Here is a 27,255-nt window from a genome sequence, read left to right on the forward strand (position 1 = left end):
ACGCGAACCACGGTGGCGACCTTGGGACCTTTTTGGCTACTTGTGAAATCAGAAGAGGTAAAAAAAAAAAAAACAAAACCAAACCCTATCGTTCTTCTAACAGTTCTGTGGTGGTTTAAGTGCACAAAATGGTGGAGGCGGAGAATATATGTGTATATTCAGGTAAAACTTAGTTTTGGTTTACTTCCTTTGTCCAATTTGGGGTGTTTAGAATGTGGGATCCTTCTTCCTTTGGGGGTGTTTCTTGTCAACACCCAGTCACCGCTCCACAGCAGCGGGACGCCAACGGGGACCGCCTCACCGCGGCTCCGTAGCAGACGCCGCCAGCGAGGGGGCGGGATTGTAAAGCAGCGGAGCGGGCCTCGTCACTTCCCCTGAGTAACCATGAAGAAGGCGGGGGGTGGGGGTAGATGGTGCCTTTGTTTTGGTCTAGGTGCCGAGTGGAGATGGGCAGGGTCATAGAATCATTTAAGTAAGAAAAGTTTTTGAAGATCATCGAGCATAAGAGCAACAAGACTGGTGAAGGGACTTGAGCACAAGACCTATGGGGAGAGGCTGAGGGAGCTGGGGTTGTTTAGTCTGGAGAAGAGGAGGCTCAGAGGTGACCTCATCACTCTCTAAAACTACCTGAAGGGAAGTTATAGCCAGATGGGGATTGGTCTCTTCTCCCAGGCAGTCAGCAATGGGACAAGGGGGCATGGGCTTAAACTCTGCCAGGGGAGATTTAGGCTGGATATTAGGAAGAAATTCTTTACAGAGAGAGTGGTCAGGCATTGGAACGGCCTGCCCAGGGAGGTGGTGGACTCGCCGTCCCTGGAGGTTTTTAAAGTGAGGTTGGACATGGCACTTAGTGCCATGATCTAGTAAACAGACTAGAGTTGGACCAAGGGTTGGACTCGATGATCTCTGAGGTCTTTTCCAACCCAGTCGATTCTGTGATTCTGTGATCGAGTTCAACTGTTAACACTGCCAAGCCCACCTCTAAACCATGTCCCTAAGCACCCCATCTATGTGTTTTTTAAATACCTCCAGGGATGGTGACCCATACATCTAGTTATATATCTGCTGTATTTTAAACATATTTTAAAATGTGTGTGTGCGCGTGTGTAATTATTCAAAACCACCTTATTCTATTATCCCAAAGGCATGGATTTAATTCAAGAAACAAGGATAGATATTCTACTTTTAAATTACTTTCGTGTCCTCTTTTTGGTAGGTCTTAAGTACCTCATACTTTCTGTTGGCTTATACCTTTCTATTGGTTTATGTATCTTTTTTTAGACTTTCACATTGTCTAACAAGATCTCAGGAAAAAACAAACAAACAAAAACAACAGAGCAGCAGTAGGGACAAGAAGTATCCATTTCTTTTGTGTTAAGGCTGTTACTGTGAAGTCCTTGGGTAGACAAAAAAAAATCAAAAGGTTGGGTTTTAGCCTGATGTGAAAACAAAACTCTTAATGCCACGGACATGATGTTTACGGTGAAGAATGTTTTCGCCCAATAAGGTATCAGCTGTTGTAACTTGTGTGGTATCTGTTTGACACCTTCCACACACTGTTCACAGCAGATAAAGCCTCACCGTGCAGGGCCCAGCCCACAACTGCTCTTTAACATGCAGGGGTATGTTTCTAAAAACTTTGCACGGGCCATTTGTGTTAAACATTTACCCAGTTTAAGACTAAGCTATGAACATGTCGATAGGCTGAGAGATGGCGGCAGCTGTACCTATGGATAGCTGATAGCACAGCTCCTGGCCTGAGGTGCGGTAGTTTACAGCTGGATATATGAAAAAGTAAGTCCTGCGAGGAGTTGTAACTGGAGATCAGCTGGAGCTGCTGCGGGATGGCGGGGAAGACAGTGGGTGGGAAAGCTGGTTCTCCTCCAAAAGCAGGAGGCACAGGTCGTGTGTGTACAGCTGACACTACCTGGGATCTTCTAGGTCAGACACCACTTCCTTTCACTTCTTCCTGCATTTTGCTTGGGGTGTTTTTCGAAAGCCCTCTTCCCCAAAATGCTTGAGTCATTCTGTCAATTTCTCCCACTGGGTAGCACGCAGGAAGCTTGAGTTGTTCAGAGAAAACAAAGCCCTAGTGAAATACCATTAAAGTGAAAATAGACTACCTAACCCTGCAGAAAGGCCAAGGCCTCTACTGTCCTTGTTTCAGATTAGCAGCTTTCTGAGAAGAGTGTCATGATGATTTGTATTTTACATTCTCTTTGTCCTGTGCCCATAAAGAATATGCCTCTCTCCCTGCATCAGGTTCCTATGCTCTGCCTTAGGGAGAGGATTGCTGGTCTCTGCTGTGGCCATGGTGCTCATGCTCTTGTAATGCCCAAGAAGAATCCCAAAGCAGCATGACTGCTGTAGAAATCACATTGCTGACAGTACCTGGTTTCTTCTGTTACTCAGTTACAGTTCGCAGGAGTTATTGTTAGAAATGCATTCAATAAAGCCAGGCAAAATAAGCACTTAAGAAGCTTTTTAAGCCTGAAGAGGGAGAAACAAATGCAAAAAACTGTGAAAGATTCACACATATGGAAGCTGATTCAGTCTACAGAAAAAAAAAAAACCAAACTGCTTTCATTTCTGGGATAGCAATGAACTTGTGTGTTAACTACTTGAGCTCTGGTATGTGTAGGTGTGGCTGTGGCTGTGGCAGGAGCAGGGCAGATGTGAACCGCTGCGGCTTTGGGAGAGCTGTATATTTGTGGGTTTTATTTATTTTTATATATATGTATAAACTCTGCCTGCGTGAAACACCTGAAACAACAAGTCCCTGAATTTTTTGGCTACTTGTGAAGTCAGAAGAGGTAAAAAAAAACCCTAACATTCTTCTAACAGCTCTATGGTGGTTTAAGTGTACAAAATAGTGGAGGTGGAGACTATATGTGTATATTCAGGTAAAACTTAGTTAGTTTGGGTTTACTTCCTATGTGCAATTTTGAATGTTTAGAATGTGGGATCCTTCTTCCTTGGGGGGTGTTTCTTGACAACAAGTATGTAATTAGCATTTAAATTGTAAGGGTTTCATTGTGTGTGGAGGTAGAGAATTATCTTTTCTATCACAGAAAACGTCTCCTGAAGATTCAGTGGGGAAATTCTGAAAAGCTAGTATTGTTGTGGTGAGTATGAGATTTTAGTAATATGTTAACACAGGTTTTTTAGAACTTTACATGTTCATTTTTCTTGTTTGCTTTTTGGCAAAACTTGAAATCCTCCACATTTCCAGTCCTCATAAGTGTGTGTGTGCGTGCTTGAAATGTGCTGTTGTTAAGTTACCTTGAAAATGAATTAATCTAGATGCTTTTTATTAAGGAATAATTACCTTTTGTTTGACAGGGTTAAGACATTATTACGATATGAATGGCTGCTCTCAATGTGAGTCACAGAGGGAAGTTCAGTGAGCAGAGGTTGATCCCCAAAACACGTATGCTAGAGGAGTGCTGTGATCAGGGTTCAGATTGAATGCAAAGTTCAAAGATGATGGACATGTGGTTTGGTCACAGAAGAAAACGGAAGGATATGCGTTTTTACGTTAATTTCCTATTGTGGCCAAAGCAAGGGCATTGTTGCCCATACCACAATCTCAACTGTTCAGTGCTTGACTTCAGTGCTTGTCTTAGAAGATGCATTTCAGTGCCTTGCCTTGCTCTCAGAAACCCTGGCTGAGCTTCTGCTGCTCAGCTGAGCCTGTGGTAGTTCTGTATGAAGTAAGTCTTCTGAAAACTAGTGTCAGTAACTGACATTGACTACAGCGATCTTAATTCTAGTTGTGCACTCTCCGTATTGATATTTCACTACAAAACCTTGTGGTGTGATTTCTCGGTTGTGCCACTTAGGTCTGTAACGATCATGTTTCTTCAGTACTTTGCAGTGTGACTCTAACTATCAGCATAGATTTGCTTTATGCGTGTAAGATCCCAGGCCTGCTGAAAAGAAGGAAAATTTTCAGCTAACTAGTTGTAGTTATGCATTTCAGTACGGCATTATGGGCTACAGCTAGAAGAGGTGAGGCAGCCTGCACTGTCCAGGACTCACTCCTTGATGCAGCCCCCAAAGGCATCACAGAGGTACTATTGGAACTGCGCTGCTCTCAGAACATCACTGCCAAACTGCACAGGCTATTGATCATGGCAGATCACTCACTAAGGAAAATTCAGCATTGATTGCAGTTTCTGAAATTTAAACAGCAAACAGAGTATATTGTGTTAATCGAGTTGGAAGTGATGGTCAAATGAGCAAAAAATCCGATAAAATGTGATGGACACTGCTTGCCAAGACAAGGAGGAAAAGAAGGCAGATACTGGCAATTGCTGCTAACATGATACAAAATGTATATCATAAGTGTTTGGTTTATTCTTCCGTCATCTATGCCTCAGGTTTAATATTTTGGTGTCCCAAAATATTATTGGGTTTTTTCCTTAATAGAAAAGTGAGAATACATTAAATAATAACATAAGCTTTGCAGAAGAATTAACACGCAAAAATCCTTGAGATGTAAGATTCACATCCACCACAGGTACAGTGACACACACCAGCCAATATTGTTCATTAGTATTAAAAGAACTGGCTCGCAAGCCTGGCTATACCTGTGCCCTGTATAAGTCAGGAGTGCTACCTATAATTGTTCTTTGAGGAGAGGAAAAGAGCTAGGGGAAGTTCTTCAGACTCTTTTGAAGCTATTTAGTTCAAGAGGTAATTTCTCCACTGCAGTACGCTGTATTTTAGAATAGTGTGCCTGGGTGGAGGAAAGGTGCAGTCTATCACTTAGAGTAAGGTTATTATTTTTAGATTGTGCACAAGAGGATCCAGTTCATTGCTACTTAAGTGAGAAACGAGAAGATACGATGGGACAACCTTCTCCTCCTTTGCATTACTATCCTAGGTGTCCATACACACATTTTTGGAAGTGTAGCTGATGGCCTTTTGGTCTGGTTAAGAGTAAAGTGTGAAAAGTTCTTTATATTTGCAGTATTTGCAAATGCAGGCAGATTTCCCACTTCAGAAAGTCAAATGTTGCAGCAATCAGAAATATATTTTAGGAAGTCAAAAAATCTGGCTTGACAAGGCACATGTTAAATCCTTTTGGAAATGGTACTTGACCATTTTTACTCGATGTCTTGTTCACAAATGATGAAGATTAATATTCCCTAGCTCTGTAAGAACACTGAAGGTAAACACTTTCTATTTATTACATGGTAATGAGAGGGCCTCAACCTTCGTGAAATGTGTAGTATTACAGAATGACCTTAAGGCCAGAAATCTAGGCCAAGACTGTTGCAAACAAAAAACATGATACAAAGGCTTGTAGTTCTTAATAAGCTGTACAAGGGAAATGTTATAATTTGGGTATGTATTTTACCTGCACTCAAACAGGTTTTCTCTCCTCCTTTTATGTTGTTGATTTGACCTGAGTCTACTATGAACCAGAGAAGACATGAAAGGACAGAAAATTCTATCGCTTCTCATCTATTTATTTCAAACAGCTGCTATGCTTTGGGGTAGGTTTTTGCTCTGTTGTTAATGAAAAATAGTAAGACAATTATTTATCGTTCTTAATAGGAGTAATTAATTAATTCAAACAGTTTATTAATAGTAAATAATTTATTTAGGGTAATGTGAGACACTCCCAAAGCAAAAGACAACTGTTTGGAAGATGGCTTCACAGATGGCCATGGCCATCAACAGCTTCAAGCACCCAAACTGTTACCTGCTCACATTTCTGCCCCATGGCCTGGCTGTTGGAGTGCATTGTGTGACTGCTCAGCAGGCAGTACTTGTCAGTTTGTACTGAAAATGCTTTGAAGTGTATTGGTTGAATCTGCACTGGAATGGCTGAGGAAAAGTCATGTGTAGTGCCCTGCCAGCTGAGCTGGAGAGGGCATCAGAATTTCTGAGAAGACAGCTGCAGCGGGACGCTCGCCAGCAGCCTGACAGGTTGTCTGACCTTGGCCAAGAAGGTCCATATGACGATGCAACCTGGTTTTTAAAAGATTGGTTTAAAATTGTTCTTTTATGCCAGCAAGGCCTAAATTAAATGTTAACAGCGATCAGATGATACTACTTGTGTGAATTAACTTTGAGGAATCAAAGTTTTATTTACCTCCTTTAATTACCTCCAGGAGCTGGGATAGAGCTCTCTGACACTATTTGTGGTGGAAAAGCTGTTTCAAGAAGTTCTGGGCTTCCTGTTGGTTGCACCATCACATCCTTTTTTTTTTTTCCTATGACTGTACAACTGCTTGACACTACGCAAGATTGTCATTAACTCAGGTCATTGCAACATGGCACTATGAACGTTTGAGAGAGTAGCAAGCTGCAACTCAAAACATTTTGAGGTTGAAGGTGGTGCTTTTGGAAACGCAATTGAAACTGGGGTGGTGGTGTGCCAATATGATTATGTATGTGCTCACTCAGGATATCTACTTTAAATTATTGTAAGTTGAAAGACCAGAGCTTTGTATTACAATATTGATTAAACCAAGTGAAGTTCCTTCCTGTCCCAGAGACATGCTTGGTAGGAATGTGCTGCCTGCCAGAGCATTTTTTTTGCCAGGGATAAGGAGGGGCAGGAATATACTTGTAGACTGGATTTAATTTATCTTATTCATTTGTATTTATGGGATTTAGGTTTTACAGAACAGAGCACCGTAACAGGGCTGTTTTCCAAGGATTGCATCCTCCCTTGTTCTTTCCCACCTGGCGATGATGAAGTAATTTACTGGAAGAAAGGGGACAGAAATGTGCACAGCTACTACTACCAGAGAGATCAGCTGGAAGAACAACACCCAGATTACAGTCACAGAACACAGCTTTTCCACCAGAACATTCCTAGTGGGAATGCTTCCTTGAAACTCAATAACTTGACTGTGACTGATGAGGGCTCTTATAGTTGCTATGTGGGAACACAACAAGGTCGAACGGAAGTGGAAGTCACGCTGCATGTAAGAGGTCAGTAAGACATCAAAAGTGCTTGAATTGTACCAGTGGAAATGAGATTACACCAACAGATTTTCTCGTGTTATTTATCACATGGAATCAAAATCCCTCAACCAAACAGAGTGCCTTTTGGGCCTGATAGTATTATCAGACAATTCATTTTCTCTGGTGAAATGTTGTAATATGAGTTGAAAATTTTAAGTGCAGCACTTGTTCTCATAACCTACTGCACTGTGATTTCTAAAGGGTAACTAGGTAGTATGCTTGAGTTTTTAAACATCATGTGGCTCCTCAGAACAGTACAGACCCTGGCATTGAAACCAAATAATGCTATGCTTTCTTCTGAAATCAGACACAGTTTAAGTTTTGTCCTCTACATTTATTCTCCCCAATGTTTTTTTCAGAAGACCGATTGCTTCAAGTTAAAGAGGGTATTGAAAGTAGTAGGAGTTTTACTTATTTATTTATTTATTTAATCTACAGTTCCCTCTTATTATGCACTGGAATACCAAAAGACAGACACAGGAGGAATACTGAAGTGCTATGCCTTTCTCACTTATCCAGCACCACATATATCTTGGGTACGAGGCAATACATCCATCCAAGAAACAGATCGGCAAGAAACCAGGGATGGAGTTCTATATTCACTTAGAAGTGACCAGAACATTGTAAACACAGCTGATCCTTATCAGTGTCATATTCATCTGCCTCATGAAGAGTGGGCTGCTGAATGGAAAATGCAAGGTAGGAATAAAGTCTCTTCCTGCATCATTACTGAATGTCACAGCTGGTTTCAGATTATTAAATACAGTATTTCTGCAGCGGGACAACACGTATATGGGATGGTGCAAAACAATGTGCCTTCCTCTTTGAAACTTGTCTGTTAGAATTACAAGGCAGTGTATGCCCAAGAAGTAAGGGTAAGAGGAGGGAGCTTTCACTTCTGTAAGTTAGTTTTACTCTGAACGTTTTTGTTTCATGTTTCAAGACATGCATAATAATCAAATTTTATACTCTATCAAGAAAAGAATGAATTCAGACAAAATACATGGAAACCTTAGTGAACCTGTGGGCTATATGAGGGAGAGGAAGGTTTGCCTGCTGCTCTAGATGCATATGCTCCTTACTCAGTCCATTCCCCACCTTTTGTGAGAGGTTTTTTTAGTATTGTTTGATGCTTTCATTGTACTTCTTTTCAAGTGCATTCTTAAGTGCCCGGGTTGAGTGCTGGGAGCGCATAGGAGTGGAGAGCAAACAGCAGCTCATTTTGTTAACGAAAAACAGCACTATGAAATTTCAACTCTCCATTTTGTCCTTCTCCTGAATTTCACTGGAAATTCAATTCAAGTAAATAACTGGTACTTTTCAGCCTTTCCTGTTTCTTAGGAAAAAAATAATTTGAATTGAATCAACAGCAATGCAAGAGCAATTCACTTGTGAGATGTGTGTGGCTGCTTCCATTGCCCTGATTCCACCCAAAGTGTACCCAGACACTCCCTCGGTTCCAGTTCACTGCATATATTTCAGAACAAGAGTGCAGTTTCTAATTTACATGCAACAGCTTACAATATGGAAGGTTTCAAGTATTGAATAATAGCAGGTAACAAGTGCACTATAAGTGTCTGTTTTGTTAATCTATCTTTCTGATCCCCATGAGAAGAAGGTACATTTATGACACTTTTGTTTGTGTCCGTCTGTCCTCTCACTGGGACGTTTTGAAAATATACTGCTTTCCTTTTCCTTTGGTAATAGCAGTGTGGGGTACAGTTTTGTTTTGTCTTCGTGGTTTTAAGACCCACACCTCCGCTCATTCGTCCTCCTGCACAAAACCCAAGCATGTTTATACAATGTCAAATATGTTAGTTTCCTCTCTGGCACACTGCCAGCCACCACTGCCTCCTCTCTTTTTCATTCCTGTCAAATTGATAGTTGTGCTATGATATTAATTTGTCTTATATTAATATTTTATACATTAGATATTAGTTCCATTTACCTGCTTTTTCCTTCCCCTTCCTTATTTAAAGCTATTCATTAATTATAAGTGTTCCACACAGAGAGGTGAAATACTTAAGACCACCATAGCTGAAAGTTATTCCTAACTAAATGCAGTATTTTGATTCTTCTAATTAAATTATGTTATAACAGTATTGCCCTTCTGCTTTTAATGTCCAAGTATCTCATTAGTTGCATTTTTTCTGTGCTCACAATGTGTCGAATTTCATGCTAATTTACATAGTAACTTAAACTACACTGAATCACTTTTAATAATGAGCCCCTCAATTAGAAGAAAAAGAGGCGAATGAAAACAAAATAATTTTTTAAAGTATAGCTAATCCCAATTAGATAGTTTTTGTTGATTATGTTTGGTTTGGGGTGTATTTTGGGTGTCTTTTTTTTTAATGTAAGATACATTTGCTTTTAAAATCTTCAGATGCTTCTGGAAGCGTACTGTAATGTTTGAATATGATATCAAAATAGTGAAATAATATGTTTTTATATTTGTCTACAGTAGCATCAGATTTCAGAACGAGTTTGGAAAATGTCTAAATAACCTTCATACTATTTAAGAAAAAATGCAGAGGGTTCTTCAATTATCTGTTTCAGACCAACTGTCTAACATGGAAGGAAGTAGCATTGTGATTCCTTGTGAATACAGCGATAACTCTACAAACACTGAAGGTTTCAGTGTTGTCTGGACATTAAACAGAAATGCAGTGATCTCAGTCCTGGCCTCCTTCAATGGCTCATCTCACTCTTACCAACCTCGAGTCCAGATTAACCAAAGTGACTTTTCACTGATGTTGCATGATCTTACTGCAGATGACAGTGGAGAATACCTGTGTAACATTTCAACACTTCATAACACAAAACTTATTGTGAGAACTTTGCAAGTCGGTAAGTTGCTGCTCTTTTATTTCAGATGATGGGGGACCAGTGAGGGAAATGCAGAGTGAAAGGGTCAATCAGAAATCTGCAAAACATTGAGAAAAATCATCTTGTGTAATAAGTACAAGTGTGTAGAAGAGATACTTTATTATTGTTGTCCCGGGGCAGGGGGCGGAAGTTCCCTAAAACAGATTTATTTAAAGACTTAAAGTTTCTATTTTTGCAATTACGAGCTCGTTGCAGCAAAGGTCTCAAAATTGGTGGCTGCCTGCAGTTGCCACCAGCTCCCCTCAGAGCTGAGGGCACAGAGGAACTCATACACTTATGTCCTAACTGCTCTGCTAATAGAAAACACAGCTTCTAAAGGTAACAAGGAGACGGAAGGAAGCCCAAAGACACAGTATAAATGTGGCTGCAGAAGAAACTGTGTTGAGGAGAGTGCACAGTTGTTTTCAAAGCTTTAATTCTACACAGCAGGCCTTTTTTAGATCTGGGGAAATATATGTTTATATGCATGCCTGAGTTTTTATGAACTGTAGTAAACTTCGAGCTGTGAAGTCCTAGTTAGAGTTGTCACAGTCTCCAGTTTCAAGAAGAGTTACTGATTAACTTTTGTGACTATTGAAAACTGTTACTGAAGGTTAAAAAATGTACTCCAGCTTTCTAAAATTATAGTGCAAACAAATTATATATGTGTTCAAAAATACTATGCTGTTTGGGATACAGCCTCCTTAAATCTCAGTCCAAAGTGGGGAAAAAAAACCTCTAGCATTCAAACAGTAGCACATAAGTGTTTTATACAGTTAAATACAATCACTTAAAAGTCTGAGAATTAATCTTAGGCACCTCATTTGTTGTCTGTTTGTTTGTTTTAAGAGAGAATTTGAAACAAGCCAGTAGGATATGAAAAATAGAGGCAACATAGCAGAAAAGGAGCTAGAGTAACTGATAATAACTGCATTTTTTTGGTTTTCCCTTCTGCCCCCTCTCCCATGATAGCTTGCTTTCAGTCTGAAAACATGACATAGAGTGTGTTTTAAATGGCAGCGGCTATATGCAATCTGAAGGAGGGGAGTTAGATTAAAGAAAGTTTTTAAGTCGGACAAACACACTTCCTTGCAGCTCAAATTCCAGCATGATCTTCCTTATCCTGTAAACCTAATATTGTGCCTCTGAAGTAGATGGCATTGAAAACCTCCAAGGAATTACACACTTAACTGATGCTCCTAAATTACGTGCTTGAGTCTATCAGTCTCCCTGTGCATTTACTGGAGACAGACACATGCACCTGTCCAGTCCAAATATGATCTGGATCTTCCTCTACAAATGCCTTTCTGTACCTGCTCTCTGCGGATGGATCTCATAGTAGCCACAGGTGACACAAATCCTCTTTTTAGTGGCTAAATTACTGTGCCTCTCACAGAATTTTCCTACTGTGGACCAGAGATACGTTACAGAGAACAGAGAAGACACTTCCCAGAGAGTTTAGCATCTCTGTGGCAGCACAGATTGAAAGCAGAAAAGGAGATAGAGACAGTAAGGCATAAGGAAATGACCTAGATCAGTGTGTTGGGTAGTGCTCATAGCACAGCAGCTGCTCAACCAGGAGAAAGATTTCCAAGTGCCACTGGAAAGGAGACTTCTAAGGGGAAAAGTGAGATGAACTTACGATCATTTTGGAGGCCTTCTCCTGTGTAAAGAAAGGTCACAGCTTCAAGCTGCTCTACCAAAGGAATGGACAAGTTGTAAATACAGGTCTGCATGAGGGGACAGAGCCAATCTGAAGGCAATGGCCAGATTAAATGCACTGTTTTGGCGGTTCTCATTTTCGAATTGTTTGCTAGACATCCATAGGGAGTTTCCAGAGGAGTACAGAATTTTTCAAATTCTTTGGATGAGATGCATCAGCAGAAAGGAAGGCTGAAGTAGAATAACCACACTTAAAGGAATGAGTCCTCTGTTTCTGAGTGTTCTCACATTGTTGAAGTTTGCTGGTGTAATGAGACACTTGGTGCTGTGCAGGACAAGCCTCTGCTAGATGGGCTCTTATTTCCTGTGGAATCCATCATTACCACCCATCTGTTGCTTCTTGCACCCACCTGGATGGCATGGTTGCATCATGAAGCTGGGAAACATTTTGGATGAAAGTTGCAAAGATTTCATAACAGAAATCATGAAATCTGTGATCCAGGCTTGATAACGCTTACTGAGTTGTTCCACTGGAAATCAGCAGTACCGTTAATGGCACTGAGCCTTGGAAGCAGTTGTTTGGCATACTGGGGCAGTTGATTGTTTTAAAATGGGACTTGTATTAAGAAGTCATCATATCGTATTACATGAGCACACATGGAATTTTATATCAGCACAATTAAGTAAAATAATATGCTTTCAGCTATTCACACTTAAGTCATTACAGTGTCATTAAAAGTCTTGTACTGTGGGTCAAGTAACTTTAACATTAGCAACATTAAAAGAAACTGAGACATTCTCCCTAAACCGTAGCTTTTAGACTATAAATAAGAAAAAAACCTTGGCTTTGGTATACTTATTGAACAATAGTGAACATTAATTAGCACTTCTGTTAAACTTTTTGGAATTTATATTTTTAAAGAATATTCAGGTAACACTAAGAACATTGTGCTAGGAGTGACTGCAACAGCGATCACAACAGTGGTACTGGTACCAGTAGTCTGGATCTGCTTCAAGGTATGTGCAATCATTAGGAGACTTATTTTTAAAGGTACTATTAAGCTTAAATCCAGACCTTGATTGTTACTTTTATGTTAAAACGTACCTTCATGTTAAAACATAAATTTTATTTTCATGAGTTAAGGCATACAAAAGACTGAAAATGTAGGATGATAAGTCTCAGCATAAATAAATTGTCTTTATTCTTACTATTTTCTAAGTCCAAAAAGCCCTCATCGGTACTTCTATGCAATAGTATTTTGGTTGTAACAATATTAACATGATCTTCCCTTGACCACATGCTCTCTCGTGTTTTATAAAAAAGATGAAAAAGTTGGTTGCCCTTCATGGATACTTTCAGATAACTTGCTTTAAAATCAATCAAACTAGTTAATTTTATCTTATGTTTAAAACAAAAAAAAAAAACCCAAACCAAAACATGAAAAATCTCAAATACACACACTTAGTCTTCATTAGGGCTCAAATTACTATTTTAACTATAGCCAACGTTTAACCTCACCAAAACTTCGGTGTGAAAATTTATACTACTTGTTTTGCTTAGGAGACTGTTATAACCATACAATCCCTGATCTCATCTCTCAGCATATCTCTGCTATTTACTAGTTTACGGCATCTTCAAGTGGATGCATTTTATTCTTGTGCTTTTGAAGTAGGCTGACTCCTTCTTATAGTATTCTGTCTCCTTCCTCTGCTTTTGAGGTGATTATCCTTAAAAAACGAACGTTAGCTCTTAGTCCTTCAGGGAGACCTATACCTTCAAACTTGCTAGGCCTTGGATTTTGTCACAGTCTGAATTTGATAAGGTTCAGGAGACATTTTACAATGGTTACTGAGAGGTTCAACAAGAACATATCAGAAGGACAACTTTAAAATGACTGAGTCTCAGTCTTTTTTCTCTTTTCTCTCATTTAGAGATTCACTTGCATTTTTCTTATTAGTCAATTTTAATGCTAACATGCATTAGAGATAATAACATACTATTGAGATGCAGCTGCTTAATTTAAATAATTTAGGCAAGACTGATTTATCTTGGGATCTGCTGAGACCTTTAACATATAATCAGAGGAACCGGAACAGTTTACGTCTTAACTCAGGTCTGGCTACATTGATGGAGGACTGGATAGAAGAAACAGGATTTTTTCTGCACTGCTATGTGGATATTTATTTTACTTGGCTAATGTTAAATTGGAAAGTACTGGTTTATATTTATAGTGAGTGTGTCTTGTTCTGTTCCCGCTAGAGGATTAATTTTACACATCAGTAGTTCTGACAAACATTTTTGTTTTGACTAGAAATGCAGAAGAAGAGGAATCCTATAAGCATCTTGACATAATGGAGGAAAATCACTACACACACACAGGTACTACTGAGATTGCTGCTTAAAAGAACAAAGAGTTCCTTCACCTTCCTTATTGAGTTACATTTAAAGCCACATGGAAATGTGGTTAAGCAACAGTAACAAACAACTGAACTGATGGGGGGGAAAAAAAAGTAAGTCAATTGACACTTGTGTGTAAAGAGGTGGCATGAAAAATTGGAACTTGAAGACCTTAAAGGGACAATGGAAAAGTTTCTACAGACGAAGTTTCAGTTTTGAGGGATTTTTTTTTTTCAATATGGAAGAAAGAGAGGGCTTACTGTTTTGCACTTCATTTAGTATTTTAATTTCAAGCAAAGACAACCTCCCTGTTTAAAACTGGAAAAGATCTAAGAGAACACACCTGATGGGACATGTCCCTCTACAGCGTCTCCTATGTCTCTACTGCAGCTGATGAACAAAAGTCCTATGGCTGGTGGTAGTGAAAGCTTCTAAACTGACTGTTCATATGGAAGAGTTGATGTCCTGCTCTCCTACAAAACTCGTATAGCCTCCAACTGGCAGGACAGATGGAACCAGGGTTATCCCAGCTTTAAGAGCTGTCCCCCTGAACAGGTTCAATCTGTGCTGCTTTAGCAATCTGTACATGAAATGCACGTGGCTGTGCAGTGTAACTGGATTTGCCCTTGGTTTTGATTCTCTCAGAGATGTGCCAATTAGGATTTGTTCCAACATAATGAAGTGGGCTATTGGCAAGATGTAAGCTTTTATTGATCCCTGGAGCTTGGCAAAATAGAAACACAAATAAATGAATGGAATACACTGTACAGTCTTTTTGAATTTGATAAGCTTGATGTTTATTTCTGTAAGTGCTTATTTTTTTCTACATCTCTTTTCAGTTGTGCCTGATTATATCAAGCATCTTCTCATATTTGTCAGCTTGAACTGTACTTATTCCTCTTCATGAACCTGAAATGCAATTGAGATAGTTTACAAGTGTTAAAAATTGAAGCGCTGAGGGGTTTTTAGAGTAAGTTCACAAGTAAATGACAAAAGCTTATCTTCATTAATGCTTCTGCTCCCTGGTATTACCAGTTTTTATCTGAAAGAGACCAGCACCTATCTAGCCAACCTTTGCTGTCTTATTTCAGCTAACAATACAGGTTTATTGTCCTCATGCTAGACTTTATCTCCCTTTGACAGCAGATGGCTTCTATACAGCCCTGTTTCAATAGGTGGTGGTATTCATTCTGAATCACACACACTTCTCAGAGTTGCCAGGAACATGGGTACTAGTCGAAGTAGACAACATATTTCTAATGCTACACAATGGAAGTAGTCTCTCCAGTGCCTTTCTCTCCCCAAAGGAGATGTGTCGTGACTTTTGGGACAGCACTTGCTGCCTGAACATGGTTCCTGGCTCATCTTTTGACAGCGCAATACTCCGCTATAAGCCAGAGCTGGAATTGGTGTTGGCAAACCAGTATCTAACTAATAAAAACAGGCATCCACTTTTCTATTATTTTTGCCTATTTGAGGCAGAAAGAGGGTACTAGTAAGATACAGGAAATACACATAATTCTTAACAGTATTAAAAAAAATTAATTACTCTCATGGTTTGTTCAACTGTTTCAGTGTGTGTGAGATTCCATGGCTTTGTGAACTTGTATGAGTTTTCATTTTTTTTCTAGGGCTGGAATAATTTAAAGGAAAATATGTGGAAATTTTTTACTCTTAAAAGCTGCAAAACTCATTTGAGCTTCAGTTACACAGTGCTGCTTCCATAATATGTAAATGTGTAAGAGACCAGATTTTCATGCAGTTTTAATGCAGCTCTGCTCTAGATGGTGGAGCTACAGTCATTTATTTCAGTCAAAGGTGGTTTTTTACTTCAATATAAAAGCAGAAATTGGAGTGTTTCTTCCCACAGAATGGTGGATGCGGAAGAGAGAAGGAAGGTGTGGGGATCGAGTGTGATAAAAATACCAAAATTATATGATTTTTTGTTTGTTTTTCTTCCTCTTTCTTGACTCAAGAGCTGTCACCCCCATAAAACTTGTATGACACTAACCACGGCAGTTTTTGTTTCACTGGCAAATGAAACAGATAAAGCAATGACGCAGCTCCTCTTTCTATCATTCGTCCTTGCCCTGGTTGTCACAAGACATAGAGAAGCAAATGTTTGCTTTCAGTTCTAGACCAGGTTCTCAGGCACCTTTTAGTATCATCAATATTATTCTGTTCCATTCTGCGCAAGTGCAAACCACCACAAATATATTTCTAATTACTAATGACTTCCCAGCACCCAAGTGACTAATCACTAATACTTTCTTTTCATCTAACTCTTCAAATCAATACAAGTTCATTGAAAGAGCAATGTCAAAATATCTGTCAGTCTGCTAGTGCAGTGATTCCCAGGCTGTATTACATACATAGAAATCTACATCATCAGAAGGAGAAAAAGATGGAGCTTTTTAATATCCCATTAAAGAAAAAAAATTACCAGTTTTGGAAACTTCTGACTGCTGAGCGCAGAGGTTAAATGACAGCATGAAGAGGACGGAACATTCATTTTGCCTAAGCATCAGATTGCTGTCCTAAAGGCTAACCTTAATATTAAAATAAATGGTAGACTGACATTTAAAAAATGTAGTAAACAAGAATTTTTTCTAGTCCACGCTACTTAAAGATGTAACAGATCTTCCTGCATTTATAGCATCCACTACTGTGTATTAAAGTCGCATTTACTCCATATGGTATAAGCATACCTTTTTCATGCCAATATCTCTTGACTTGCTCCTCAGCTTATTGACTTGAGATTCAGCTATTTCAGCCCGTTCTTCAGCATCATCCAGGTCATGTTGCTGTTTTCTGTACTTCGAAAGGTACAGATTGGCTTGGGCTTCCTGGTGAGAGAAAACAGTGCAGCTGATTTCCTCCGGTCCCTATGAAACTAAGCTTTCCAATTCAAGCAGGACGTAAAGTGCTCAGCAGGCCCAGGTAACAGCTGCAAGGGAACCAGTCGCCTCTTGGAGAACTGAGATTGTTGTTTTACAGAGCTGATGTTTCCAGTGGCACTCTCCGTGTTAAGTGAACTGGGAGGTTCTTAACATGCCTCCTGAGGGACTAGGAGGAAAAAAGTCTTCCCTGTTCCTTCCCTTCCCCCTTCCCTTGCAAATGATACTGCAATCTTAAGATGATAAAATTGAATACTTTTTCTTAAATATAATCAACACAAATGCTACATATTTTGCTTAATATATATTATAAGTATATTTATACATACAGGGTGTATATGAATATAAATACAAATGTAATAAATACAAATGTAATACACAAAATGTGCATTTCTACTAAAAGCTTCTATGAATTAAAGATTGTGGATTTAGGACAATACATTTCTCAAAGGTAAAAAAGCCTAAGTATATTTATACATACAGGGTGTATATGAATATAAATACAAATGTAATAAATACAAATGTAATACACAAAATGTGCATTTCTACTAAAAGCTTCTATGAATTAAAGATTGTGGATTTAGGACAATACATTTCTCAAAGGTAAAAAAGCCTAAATAATTACTCACAGCTTCCTCTGCTTGGTGCTTGTAACTCTTCACTTTCAATTGTAGCTTGTCAATCAGATCCTGCATCCTGGCCAGATTCTTCTTATCTTCTTCTGACTGCATCAAAACACCATTAATTAGGTTGACAGTGGAAAAAGGCCTAAAGCGTCCCCCACAATGAAATAGGTATGGCTGCCATGTATGTGATTTTAGAAACTTGTAGTTCAAAATACAAACAAGCCATATTTTGATCACCCTGTGTATAGGTTGATTAAAGATGTATGTAAGCCTAGAGGCTGAAGACTAAGAGAGTACCATCCCCATTTTTATATATATATATACGTAAATATGTATACACATACATATATATGTGCACACACTTTCAGAAGTATACTCATAAACACACAGAGAGTTCCTTGCTCAGGAATGAGAAGCACTCTTGTCATTATAGAGTGTGTCGTCATTTAGTGAAACAGACCTGTGAGCGTGCCTAAAATATATGTCATTTTCATATTTTAAAATCTTGTTTGGAGGCATTTCTGGTAAAAGGAGCCAGGTTTAAGCTGTCACAGTCCATAAGCAGAAGGACCAGATAATTCTGCCTGTGCCAGAGCACTGTATTTTAAGAAAACCACCTTCAGCCTCTGCATATAAAAGTCAGAGTAAAACAGGTAGGAGGCTAAATAATCTCCTGAAGCAGATGGATGGAATTATATGCTTAAGAGTGTTCTTGAAATCAAAAGGATAAGTGCTCTGTGCTGAAGACCCTTTTCAAAAGGCAAGCAACAACAGCAGCTGTGAGCAAACCTGTGGGAGGCTCACAACGAGACATTGCTGCTCAGCAATAGGTGACAGAGCCCTGGGACTGGGCAGCCCTACACTGAGGGATGCATTAGAGTCAACTGAATCCTTCTGGCTCTTCTTCTTAGCATTGGCACAGCTGAGAGACAGCTGGGCTCTTTCTTCTCTTGCAGTGTGAATAGTCATCTAAGCCTGCTCCATATTAATGCTGTGCTAAAACTGTCCAAATCCCAGCAATAGAGGCTTTCTAACATGAGTCACAATGAGTCAAGCAAGATGATGGTAGCCCTAGAGAGGTGTTCCTCCTATCCCTAAAGCTTCCTACAATCATAAAGCTCTGGGTAATGCAGTTCTTCGTCCTTCATCTTTCTCTGAAGCACTGAGGCAACTTGTGACACTGGAAGAACGCATTTAGTTCCAGGGACCTAGTGGTTACTACTGTCCTCAGCATACCTGGTAAGTCAGCTCTTTTATGCGCCTCTCAAATTTGCGGGCTCCTTTTTGGGCATCTGAATTGCGACGGAGTTCAGTCTCGAGCTCATTCTCCAGCTCACGAACCTGCAAAAAAGGAAAAACCCTTGTCATTATGCTACATATATAAAGCAGCAGATAATTTAGTTCCCAGGTCAAGAAATGCTCATTTTCTCAGCATCTCCACAGAAACGAATTTCAGGAACAGATCAAGATGTCACCTTTCCATTCTGCTTTTTCATAAAAGTATTTAAACTGCACCAGCAACAGTGCAGACACATGCAAAGCCCAGAAAAGTTTAATTGAAGTAAGCATTGCAAGGGCTTTTCCTGGTTTTAAATGTGAAGGTTTTAAATATATATTTTTTTTAATCAAGGGCTTGATCATCTGCTGTGCCACAACAGCTCATTGTAGCTGGATGATGAAAGGGAAGCATACCTCCAAAACTGCTCATCTGCATTTTGTGAAACAGAAGGAAGCATTCGTAGTATCCCTTATTGGCCACTATGAACTTAAAAGGCAACCCTTAACGCACCTGCCTGGTCCCAGTTCTGTAACCGGCAGACAGTGGTCAAAAGTGGGATCACAAACTTACCCTGGATTCCAGTTTCTGGATCTGCTTCTTGCCACCTTTCAGGGCTATTTGTTCTGCTTCATCCAGTCGCTTCTGGAGGTCTTTGATGGTTTGCTCCATGTTCTTCTTCATTCTTTCCAAGTGGGCACTAGTATCCTGCTCCTTTTTAAGCTCCTCAGCCATCATTGCTGCCTGAAAACAACCACATTTTACAGCAGCTCTCTTATGCTATTGAATTCTATCTCAGAAGAAATAACAGAAGATTGATCTTGGATTATCCACTGCTTGGATCATTCCCTGTACCCAAAGCTCCAGGGAATATCTTGTGTGTGCATATCTTCCTGGACAGAGAAAATGCAAAGAAAGTATAGCCTTGGAGGCCTTTTATTCCCTCCACATTCTAATGTTGTGATTTAAGAGTTGCTCCCCACATTTTTTTTTCTTTTAGTATCTGTGCTAAATAATATCCTTGTTTATAATGCTTACAAGTAAGCCTGTGCCACTCACTACAGGAGTTTTATCTAGAACTTATTCAAAATTTAATCTTGATGTTTGGAGCTCTTGAAAGGTAGTAGATTAAAGCAAATTGCAGACAAATTTCACTGCGCAGCCACAGATGAGAGCTGCCTGAGCAGGTGTAACAGCAAAGCAGTTTCTACTGTCGGTGCTGGAATAGGAAGCTCATTTTTAACATCTTACATAGTCCCTGTCCATTCTGTAAGACAGGTAACAAGGGTGCCAATTAGCTCATTCCTGCTTTGACATTTGTGCCTGCCACCAAGAACCATTTACAGATTTTTTACCCACACTGAGTAGTCATCAGAAGGCAGCAGTCATTGCAATCCAGCCTGGAGCTGAATCAAGGACAATCAGTGTCTTCTCTCTGGCAGGCAGCAATAGTGCTGTCAGCTGAGAAGTAGTAAAGAACATGGTACAGGAATAGCTTTGTCCAGGCACTCCAGACATGTAACTCACAGAAACCTCCAGTTCTAGCTTTCGTGTTATCTGTTGGTATCATGTGATACATCAGCTGAACTCTGAAGATGTGGATTTCTCCAGGTCTGTGGGAAATGAAACTATACCTGCCCAAATTATGTCTTCTCTAGAGGAAGAATGCACTCCATTTCTCCTCCTGGGATCTTAGGCCTCATGTTTTTCCAGTAGACACCTAAGACTAGGGTACCTCGTTTGGTATTCAGTAATTTGTTTGTCTCATCAGATTCTATCTATACCAGGAGAGCAGTTAGCACTAGTTCAGCCTGAAATGGTCTAGCCTACCCACATGTATGATTTACCTGATCCAAAGGTGACATGACCTGAAACTTTGAGGATCAGTGGATACTGCATTCTTAGGGCAATAAAACCCCAAGAAAGCAACCAAAGCCCAAACATCAGGAAGAAGTCCTTCCTCTCTTTTTACCTCTAGCCTTTTTAATCCCGAAGTTTCATCAGTTACCTCCAGATAACTGTGGGGTTATTTATAGGTATGAATGAGCTTTGTAACAAGCACAGAAATGGTGACTTGGAAAATACTTTCTTAGTTGTACTACGACATTGCAGTACTGAAGCGAGGAGGCAACCAGCCCACTTACATCTGTGATTGCTTTCTTGGCTTTTTCCTCTGCATTCCGGCACTCCTGGATTGATTCCTCCACTTCATTCTGCATCTGGGAAATGTCACCCTCCAGCTTCTTCTTTTGATTGATCAGGCTTGTGTTCTGTTATTAAGAATTCCACAAAGGAACAGTGGAAAAGGAAGAAAAGTGATGATTAGAAATATAACTTCTCTGAATACCACAGCACACCAAGACTTACTGATTTTTGCGTGCTTTGGGTTACAGCAGCATTTGGGAAGGGAGACCCAGATATGTGGGTTACTATGTAACTTAGCTTCAGACTGAGGACATATTGAAAATACTCTCAAAGCTGTAAACATTTAGGTTTTGATTCAGATAAAGTAATAAGCCAGAGGCTGAAATAGAAGAATGAATAAAGCACTTCATCCCAGAAAACTGCTGATCCGTTACTCAATGAGGTGATTAAAACAGAACCCCGAGTCACCAATGAGCTGGAGTAAATGTTGCAAAACACCACCAGCCTCTAGCACATTTTCCTCTCTCTCTGACCATTATTTGGTGAAGGGAAGCTTTGGTTTTGTGCAAAAATGCTGGCGCATCAGGACATGCCCCTGCATGACCCTGTAAAAACTGCAGCGTACTTCATTATAGAGGGACAAAGTGCAAAGGCCTGTCTTAATGAGAGTACTTTGTTGCAGAGTAGTTTTGTGCTCTGCACAATACAGCTCGTGTTAGAACCTGACCCCTGCAGTTTCCACTGCTGTGTAACACCAGCTTCCTGCACAAGAACAGCACCTGCGTCACTTCTCCAAAGGAACACCTCGCCTCCCCAGCCATGGCTCAACAAAAGCGGGAAACTGGCTTTACAGCATGGAAGAAGGAAAGAAATCAGATTTACTCTTGTTATCTTGATCATTGCTTTCTCTGGAAACTGTTTGAAGCAGTTGGCTGATTCATCAGTTCCAGCTAACTCAAAGGGAGGGAGGTGGCTTATCTACAGAGTGACTAAATTCCTCTCCTTGTTTTCTCCCTTGAAGGAGAGGGAGGCATGTCTGGCTTATGACAGCCATGGGCAAACAGTGTCAGTGCTTAAAAGACCAGGCTCAGCTTAACCAGTGAGAGAGAGAGCAGAGAAAATCCAACCTGAGTGTGAAGCAGGTTCACACGTTCAGTGGCTTCCAGCAGTTCATGCTCTGCCAGTTTCCTCGCCCGTTCAGTCTGGTCCAGCAAAGCCCTCAGCTCGTCCAGCTCCGACTGGAGAAGATTGTTCCTCCTGTCAGAGACCGCCAGCTGCTCCTTCAGATCTTCATTCACATGTCCAGAGTCATCCAGCTGCACCTGAAGCTCCTTTAACAAAACAGATGTTTGGGTTTTTTTACCAGTGCAACTCCATTTCAAACTGATATGCTTATGTAAGAGGACCCCAGAGGTTGCATGGGGTCCACCTGAAGAATTTCAGTGTTCTGTTATTGTAGAAGGGCTTCCTCCACACCGTCATCTGAATAGGTTTTGCGTTCTGTTGTGTAAGGGGGAAAAAAACCTGTGTGTTCAAATCTGTCAGAGCTTGCGGTTCTGCCTGAGGCAGAACTAGCTGCCTAAGCATGGGAGAGGTGATTTGTCTTAGTAAAGCACCTTTTTTTTAACATATTACAAATATTGAAACAAACAACAAAGCTGAATATACACACAGTACTGTACTCCAGCCTGACTTGCTCTTCACGTTTAAAGGACTTGCAATCTCACAAGGAAATCACAGATTTTCAGTTCCTCATGCAGTAGCTTTCTGCCCCTGCAGGAGGCTGTAGCCAGTGAGGGTTTTGTGACTGGATCTCATCCAGCTTGTACACAAGTCTTGAAAGAAATCCTTATTTCAGTATTCTCTTATGCCAGACATGATCACTGAGGACTTTCCCTGCACATCCTTGGGGGTACCTTCTCTCTTAATTACCATCACCATTGCTGTTCTGCTTTGTGCTAATGAAACCCAGCCCACACCTACTACTGGGTGCTTGGGACTGGCAGTTCTCAGGGTACCTTTATTTGTGTCTGCAGGACACGTGCTGACTTTGTTGCTTCTGCAGCATGCCTATTGGCATGGCTGAGCTGGATTTCCATCTCATTGAGGTCCCCTTCCATCTTCTTCTTGAGCCGGATGGCCTCATTTCTGCTCCGGGCTTCAGAATCAAGGGTGGACTGGAGTGAATCTATGGCACGTTGCTGATTTCTCCTGAAAAGGACATGAAGGATGAATGGAGTGATCTTCCTTTCAGCACAGGAATGCACAACTACATGCAACAGTACTTCACTTTCTGAAAGTGTCTCATTTCCAGGAATAGTATATTTCTGAATGGCATACATAGCACAGGTCTCTAGTGCCTCACTGCTGTCTAACCGACTGGTGTGTTTCACACTCTCAGCTGACTCTTGATCCATAAGCACTTGTAGCATCCTTCTCTTGTGATTCTCCTGGCAATACTGGAGCAAGCACTTCTCTCAGATCTCTTGTAAATTCAAGCAAGTACAGGTTTGAACCTAACAAGAAGCACTTCAAGTCTAGCAGTCACCAAGATATTTACTGAATCATTTACTGTGATGTTTTGCATCTAAGTCTTTTTATGAAGGCATTAGTGGAGGAGGTTAATCAAACTGAAGGTAGGCAGCTACATTCTAAGCTAATTACTCTAGGTGCTCGTTATAGTAAATAGCATGTGTAAGCTACAATTTATTGTCTTAAAGTAGATGTTCAAAAACATTTCTTGTGCTAATTATAAGGGGAATAATTCAGGAATAGAAATCGGTGTTATGAACATCTAAAGTTAGAAAAGATTAAGCCCACCCAATTAGGAGCCTGGTCCCCCTGTGAAAAGCAGCTTAGTTTCAATGTAAAGATAGCAAAACAGATACAGACAGATGCTTAATTTTCTTGACTCCATAACAGTCAAGTACTATGATTAAAGTTTTGTTCTCTTACAACCAGAAGATAAGTCATAGCATGAATTATGACTCACACAGGGAAACATTTATCTCACTGCTGGCCAAGTTTTGCTGAAAGCGTAGGAGTTCTGGGAAATCACCAAGTCAACAAGGGAAGCCTTGAGGGCCTTATTGCTTCAGCAAGATACTGAACTCTGCCCTAGACTCCCAGGGAACAACACAGCTTGTCTGCTGAACAACTTAGCAGCAAAACACTCATAATGAAGCTGAGGCAGAAAGCACTGATTAGGATAGCTTGTCCTGAAAACTCTGTCATCCAGACATCTGCAGAACATCAGAAGGTGGTATCTGAAAGGGCCAGAACATTCTTGGTTATGAAACAATTAATGTACCAATGCTTGTATCTCTGCTGGCCAAGGTGTGCCTTGGACTTCTCCTTCCCTATCCCTTAGCCTACCAACAATGACACAATTCTTGGATTAACAGCATTGTAACATGGACTAATTCAAAGCCAGAGTTTCCTGAAGGCCTGCACACACCCATTGCTGAAAATCTGGCCAAGCATGGCATCATTTTAAGAGTGTAATTCTTCAGTCTAGCATTTGTGCTGGATAGGAGAGACAAAAGACATCATCCTTCTCTCATCTAGTTGCTTTCCATTTTCCCTGATTACCCCTTTCACCTACAAGCTATTCTTTTATATTCATGCTTCCTGTACGTTTGCAATTCTCACTGCTTACCCACATGGTGTACACATAATGGCAAGCTCCTCACATTCTCCCACAATCAGTGTAGCTATAACTGCATAAATTAACTAAATGCCTTCAAATAACAGGTTTGAGCACCACTAGGGTAGTATGGCTGATTTGCCTGTGGTTCCCTTTGGGAGGCAGCCATCCCAGAGGGTTAGAAGGCAGGTCTCTAGGCCTACTTGTCTCCATACTGTAAACATATAGACTTAGTGGTCCTTGGTCTGCTGTTACTCTGGTTGTGCCGGTCAGTTGTGTTATAGCTGCTATGTGATAGATATGATGGGCTTACGTGTGCTCTGGCAGAGACTGAACTGACAGGAATATTTGAATTAAGAAACAGTAATGTGGCAGGACTACCCTTTGGCAAATAGAGCTGTTTTGGTTTCTGGTACAGACAGTATCTGCTTGTGCTGGCGTAACTACCTGTGGTGCATTTGACTAGCTTAGGTCTTGAGAATATTTCCAGTCTTTTGAGACTTTCCCCTTAAAAAACCTGCTGCTTCCTGCACAGTACCTTATATTTTCCATTTCTTCATCCTTTTCTGCCAGTTTCCTTTCAAAGTCTGCTTTAAGCTGAGAAAGTTCAAGCTGAAAACGAAGAGTCTTACTTTCTTCATGCTCCAAAGCTCCCTGAAACAGAAAACACCAAGAGCTTGCAGGCCAGGAGTTGCTTTTTAAATTTCAACTCACAAACTTCAGCACAAAGACAGCCTCTTTACACTTTTCTTCCTGTTCCCAATAGCACTGTTTCCTCCTTGCCTCCCTCTCTAGGCAAGGATGTGAGTGGCTTACACAGCAAAATGTGTTTACACAGCATAATGTGTTTATTTGCCTTCTAGTGCAACTTGTCAGTTGGAAGACTGAGCAGCAAGCTCCTCAGAGGACAAATTGTCAAACAGTCCATGGGCCGCAAAATACAAATACCTTAGGCTTTGCCTGCATGGTTTTGATATCAATAGCCATTCCCCACTCCACGTTCCTGTACAGACACTCTCCGGAAATTCACAGGCTTGTAAGGGATAGGCAAAAGCTAAAACAAGATTGTTGTTGGGAGGGTGAAGGGGTCCACACAGCCCACCGCTCACAAAGATCTCTCCAAATCATGAAGTGTTGAAAGCCTTGCAATTACACAATCTTTTTTGGCTGTATGACCTCAAGGAAAGAAATAACAGACATCAGCTTTATATGACAAAATGCAAAACTATTCTGTCTATTCTTTGGACTTAACATGAAGTCTATAAAAGAAGGGAAGTTTGCTCCTATGTCTTTATTCTCACACTTCTCCCACATGTCAAAGTCAAGAACTAAGATGACAACACCCCATAGTGAAATAACAGGGCCTTTGTCTTCCAGGTCTTGCATAAACCAGGTTCAAGTGGCCTTCTTCCTCCTTGCCGCTCACATCAAACAGGGAAGGAAAGCACAGAACTGGACATCATATATTTTGGAAGTGCTCTCTGAAGGGCAGAATTGCACAGGCTTAGCTATGTGTTCCTTGAGAGATAATGGAAACAGAATGGAGGTTCTGAAGACAAAGCTGTACAAAATCCTTGCTAATCTCCAGCCACCATGCAGCAGCTACAGGTCAGTCGAATGCACACTTCGTGCCAAGAAGCCACAGCGTATTAGTGGGAGCAGCATGCAGAAGGACTGTGTCACCAGTGGTGACTGCCAGAGACCCAAATCCACAAGGAAGGGAGAAAATCTGTGTTAAACCACTTCTTTCACAATTAAACTAAGATACATCACCACTTTACTTCTGCTACTTTCTAATATCACTGATCTTTAGGAAGCCATTCCACACAATTCAGGAAAGTAAAGTGTGCCCCTTAGATCCCTCACAAATTGATGTATTCTTTCTAGCAAGAAAAGTTTACTGGCAGAGCCTATAATCACTCTCCACATCTCAGAGCTGTGAAAGAAAGGCATGCTCTTTCCTCAGCTCTCATCATGACACCTGTTGGTTTGGCTGTGAAATCCCTGCAATGTATAAGGCATCCTGTAACAGACAAAAGAGTTGCACAGCATCTAAGGTATAAATGGATACCTGTCACTGGGTGAAGTTTGTTTTAGTAGATATTATTTAGAGTACAATTCAAAAGAAATACAGCCTTCATTAAAAATCCTTTGCTACATGCTATATTGCTTATTGGCAGCAACACCTTTATCACTTCTTAGCTTTGCAATGCACCAAACTTACAAAAAAACTGACAACTGAGCACTTTCAGTGAATAACCAGGGTTTCTAGTTGTCTTATTCCCTATTGTTGGTCTCCTTCTGGAAACTGGGATGAGGCATCTCTCTTGGATATGTACATACTTGTCACTGTACAAATTAATGCAGTGATGCTAAACATCTTTACCAAATTCCTACTGGGAGTCAACGATTTTCTAAATGGCATGTTTTCATTTGGTTTCTGAAACTGCTACCTTTTTTAAGCAGGCTGCAGTATCCAACGCAATATCTGAGACCTTATAAAATGTAAAGTCATCAGGAGGTTTGTTTTCTTATTCTCAAAAACAGGAAATGGTGAAATTGCTGTTCGAAACTAGACACTAGAAATAACGGATAACTGATAAAATAGACCACAATTCTCAGTAGTTCCTGTTTCCCGAAAGACTGAAGTAGTCTATGCCAAAGTGAATGAGAACTGGATTTTCAGGAGGTGCTCAGAAGATTTCTGAGCTTCTTGAAAGGCAGGAAAAATCCTCCAATAACCAAAAAAC

General features: G+C 40.4%; 2 protein-coding genes across 18 annotated transcripts in view; one reads left to right on the forward strand and one right to left on the reverse strand.

The window, feature by feature from the left end:
• Window position 1: 1 nt before the first annotated feature.
• HHLA2 (HHLA2 member of B7 family) lies at window positions 2-25,983 on the forward strand. 14 transcript variants are annotated; one of them, XM_080342827.1, is made up of 9 exons: window positions 97-162; window positions 3,072-3,125; window positions 5,380-5,504; window positions 6,634-6,954; window positions 7,426-7,686; window positions 9,547-9,837; window positions 12,440-12,534; window positions 13,830-13,897; window positions 25,883-25,983. In XM_080342827.1, the coding sequence occupies exons 3-8, from the start codon at window positions 5,441-5,443 to the stop codon at window positions 13,854-13,856; spliced, it is 1,059 nt and encodes a 352-aa protein (XP_080198953.1). In that variant the 5' UTR covers window positions 97-162; window positions 3,072-3,125; window positions 5,380-5,440; the 3' UTR covers window positions 13,857-13,897; window positions 25,883-25,983. The 14 variants fall into 14 exon arrangements, with proteins under 14 accessions (XP_080198959.1, XP_080198963.1, XP_080198957.1 ...); XM_080342833.1 differs by lacking the exons at window positions 97-162; window positions 25,883-25,983 and adding an exon at window positions 2-57 and having other exon boundaries at window positions 13,830-14,682; XM_080342830.1 differs by lacking the exon at window positions 25,883-25,983 and having other exon boundaries at window positions 60-162; window positions 7,507-7,686; window positions 13,830-14,682.
• The window catches only part of MYH15 (myosin heavy chain 15), a gene marked incomplete at its 5' end in the record, with an annotated part of 45,855 nt that continues 33,302 nt past the window's right edge, over window positions 14,703-27,255 (reverse strand). For 2 of the 4 annotated variants that reach the window (XM_080342747.1, XM_080342746.1), the window contains 9 exons: window positions 14,703-14,824; window positions 16,624-16,761; window positions 17,442-17,537; window positions 18,675-18,779; window positions 19,288-19,458; window positions 20,859-20,984; window positions 21,987-22,190; window positions 22,878-23,070; window positions 25,044-25,159. In XM_080342747.1, the coding sequence (XP_080198873.1) occupies window positions 14,807-14,824; window positions 16,624-16,761; window positions 17,442-17,537; window positions 18,675-18,779; window positions 19,288-19,458; window positions 20,859-20,984; window positions 21,987-22,190; window positions 22,878-23,070; window positions 25,044-25,159 (1,167 nt within the window). In that variant the 3' untranslated portion in view covers window positions 14,703-14,806. Of the gene's footprint in view, window positions 16,762-17,441; window positions 17,538-18,674; window positions 18,780-19,287; window positions 19,459-20,858; window positions 20,985-21,986; window positions 22,191-22,877; window positions 23,071-25,043; window positions 25,160-27,255 lie in introns of all 4 variants that reach the window. The other 2 variants (XM_080342745.1, XM_080342744.1) reach the window with 1 other exon arrangement.

Source organism: Nesoenas mayeri (assembly GCF_963082525.1).
Source record: "Nesoenas mayeri genome assembly, chromosome: 1".
Taxonomy (NCBI): Eukaryota; Metazoa; Chordata; class Aves; order Columbiformes; family Columbidae; genus Nesoenas; species Nesoenas mayeri.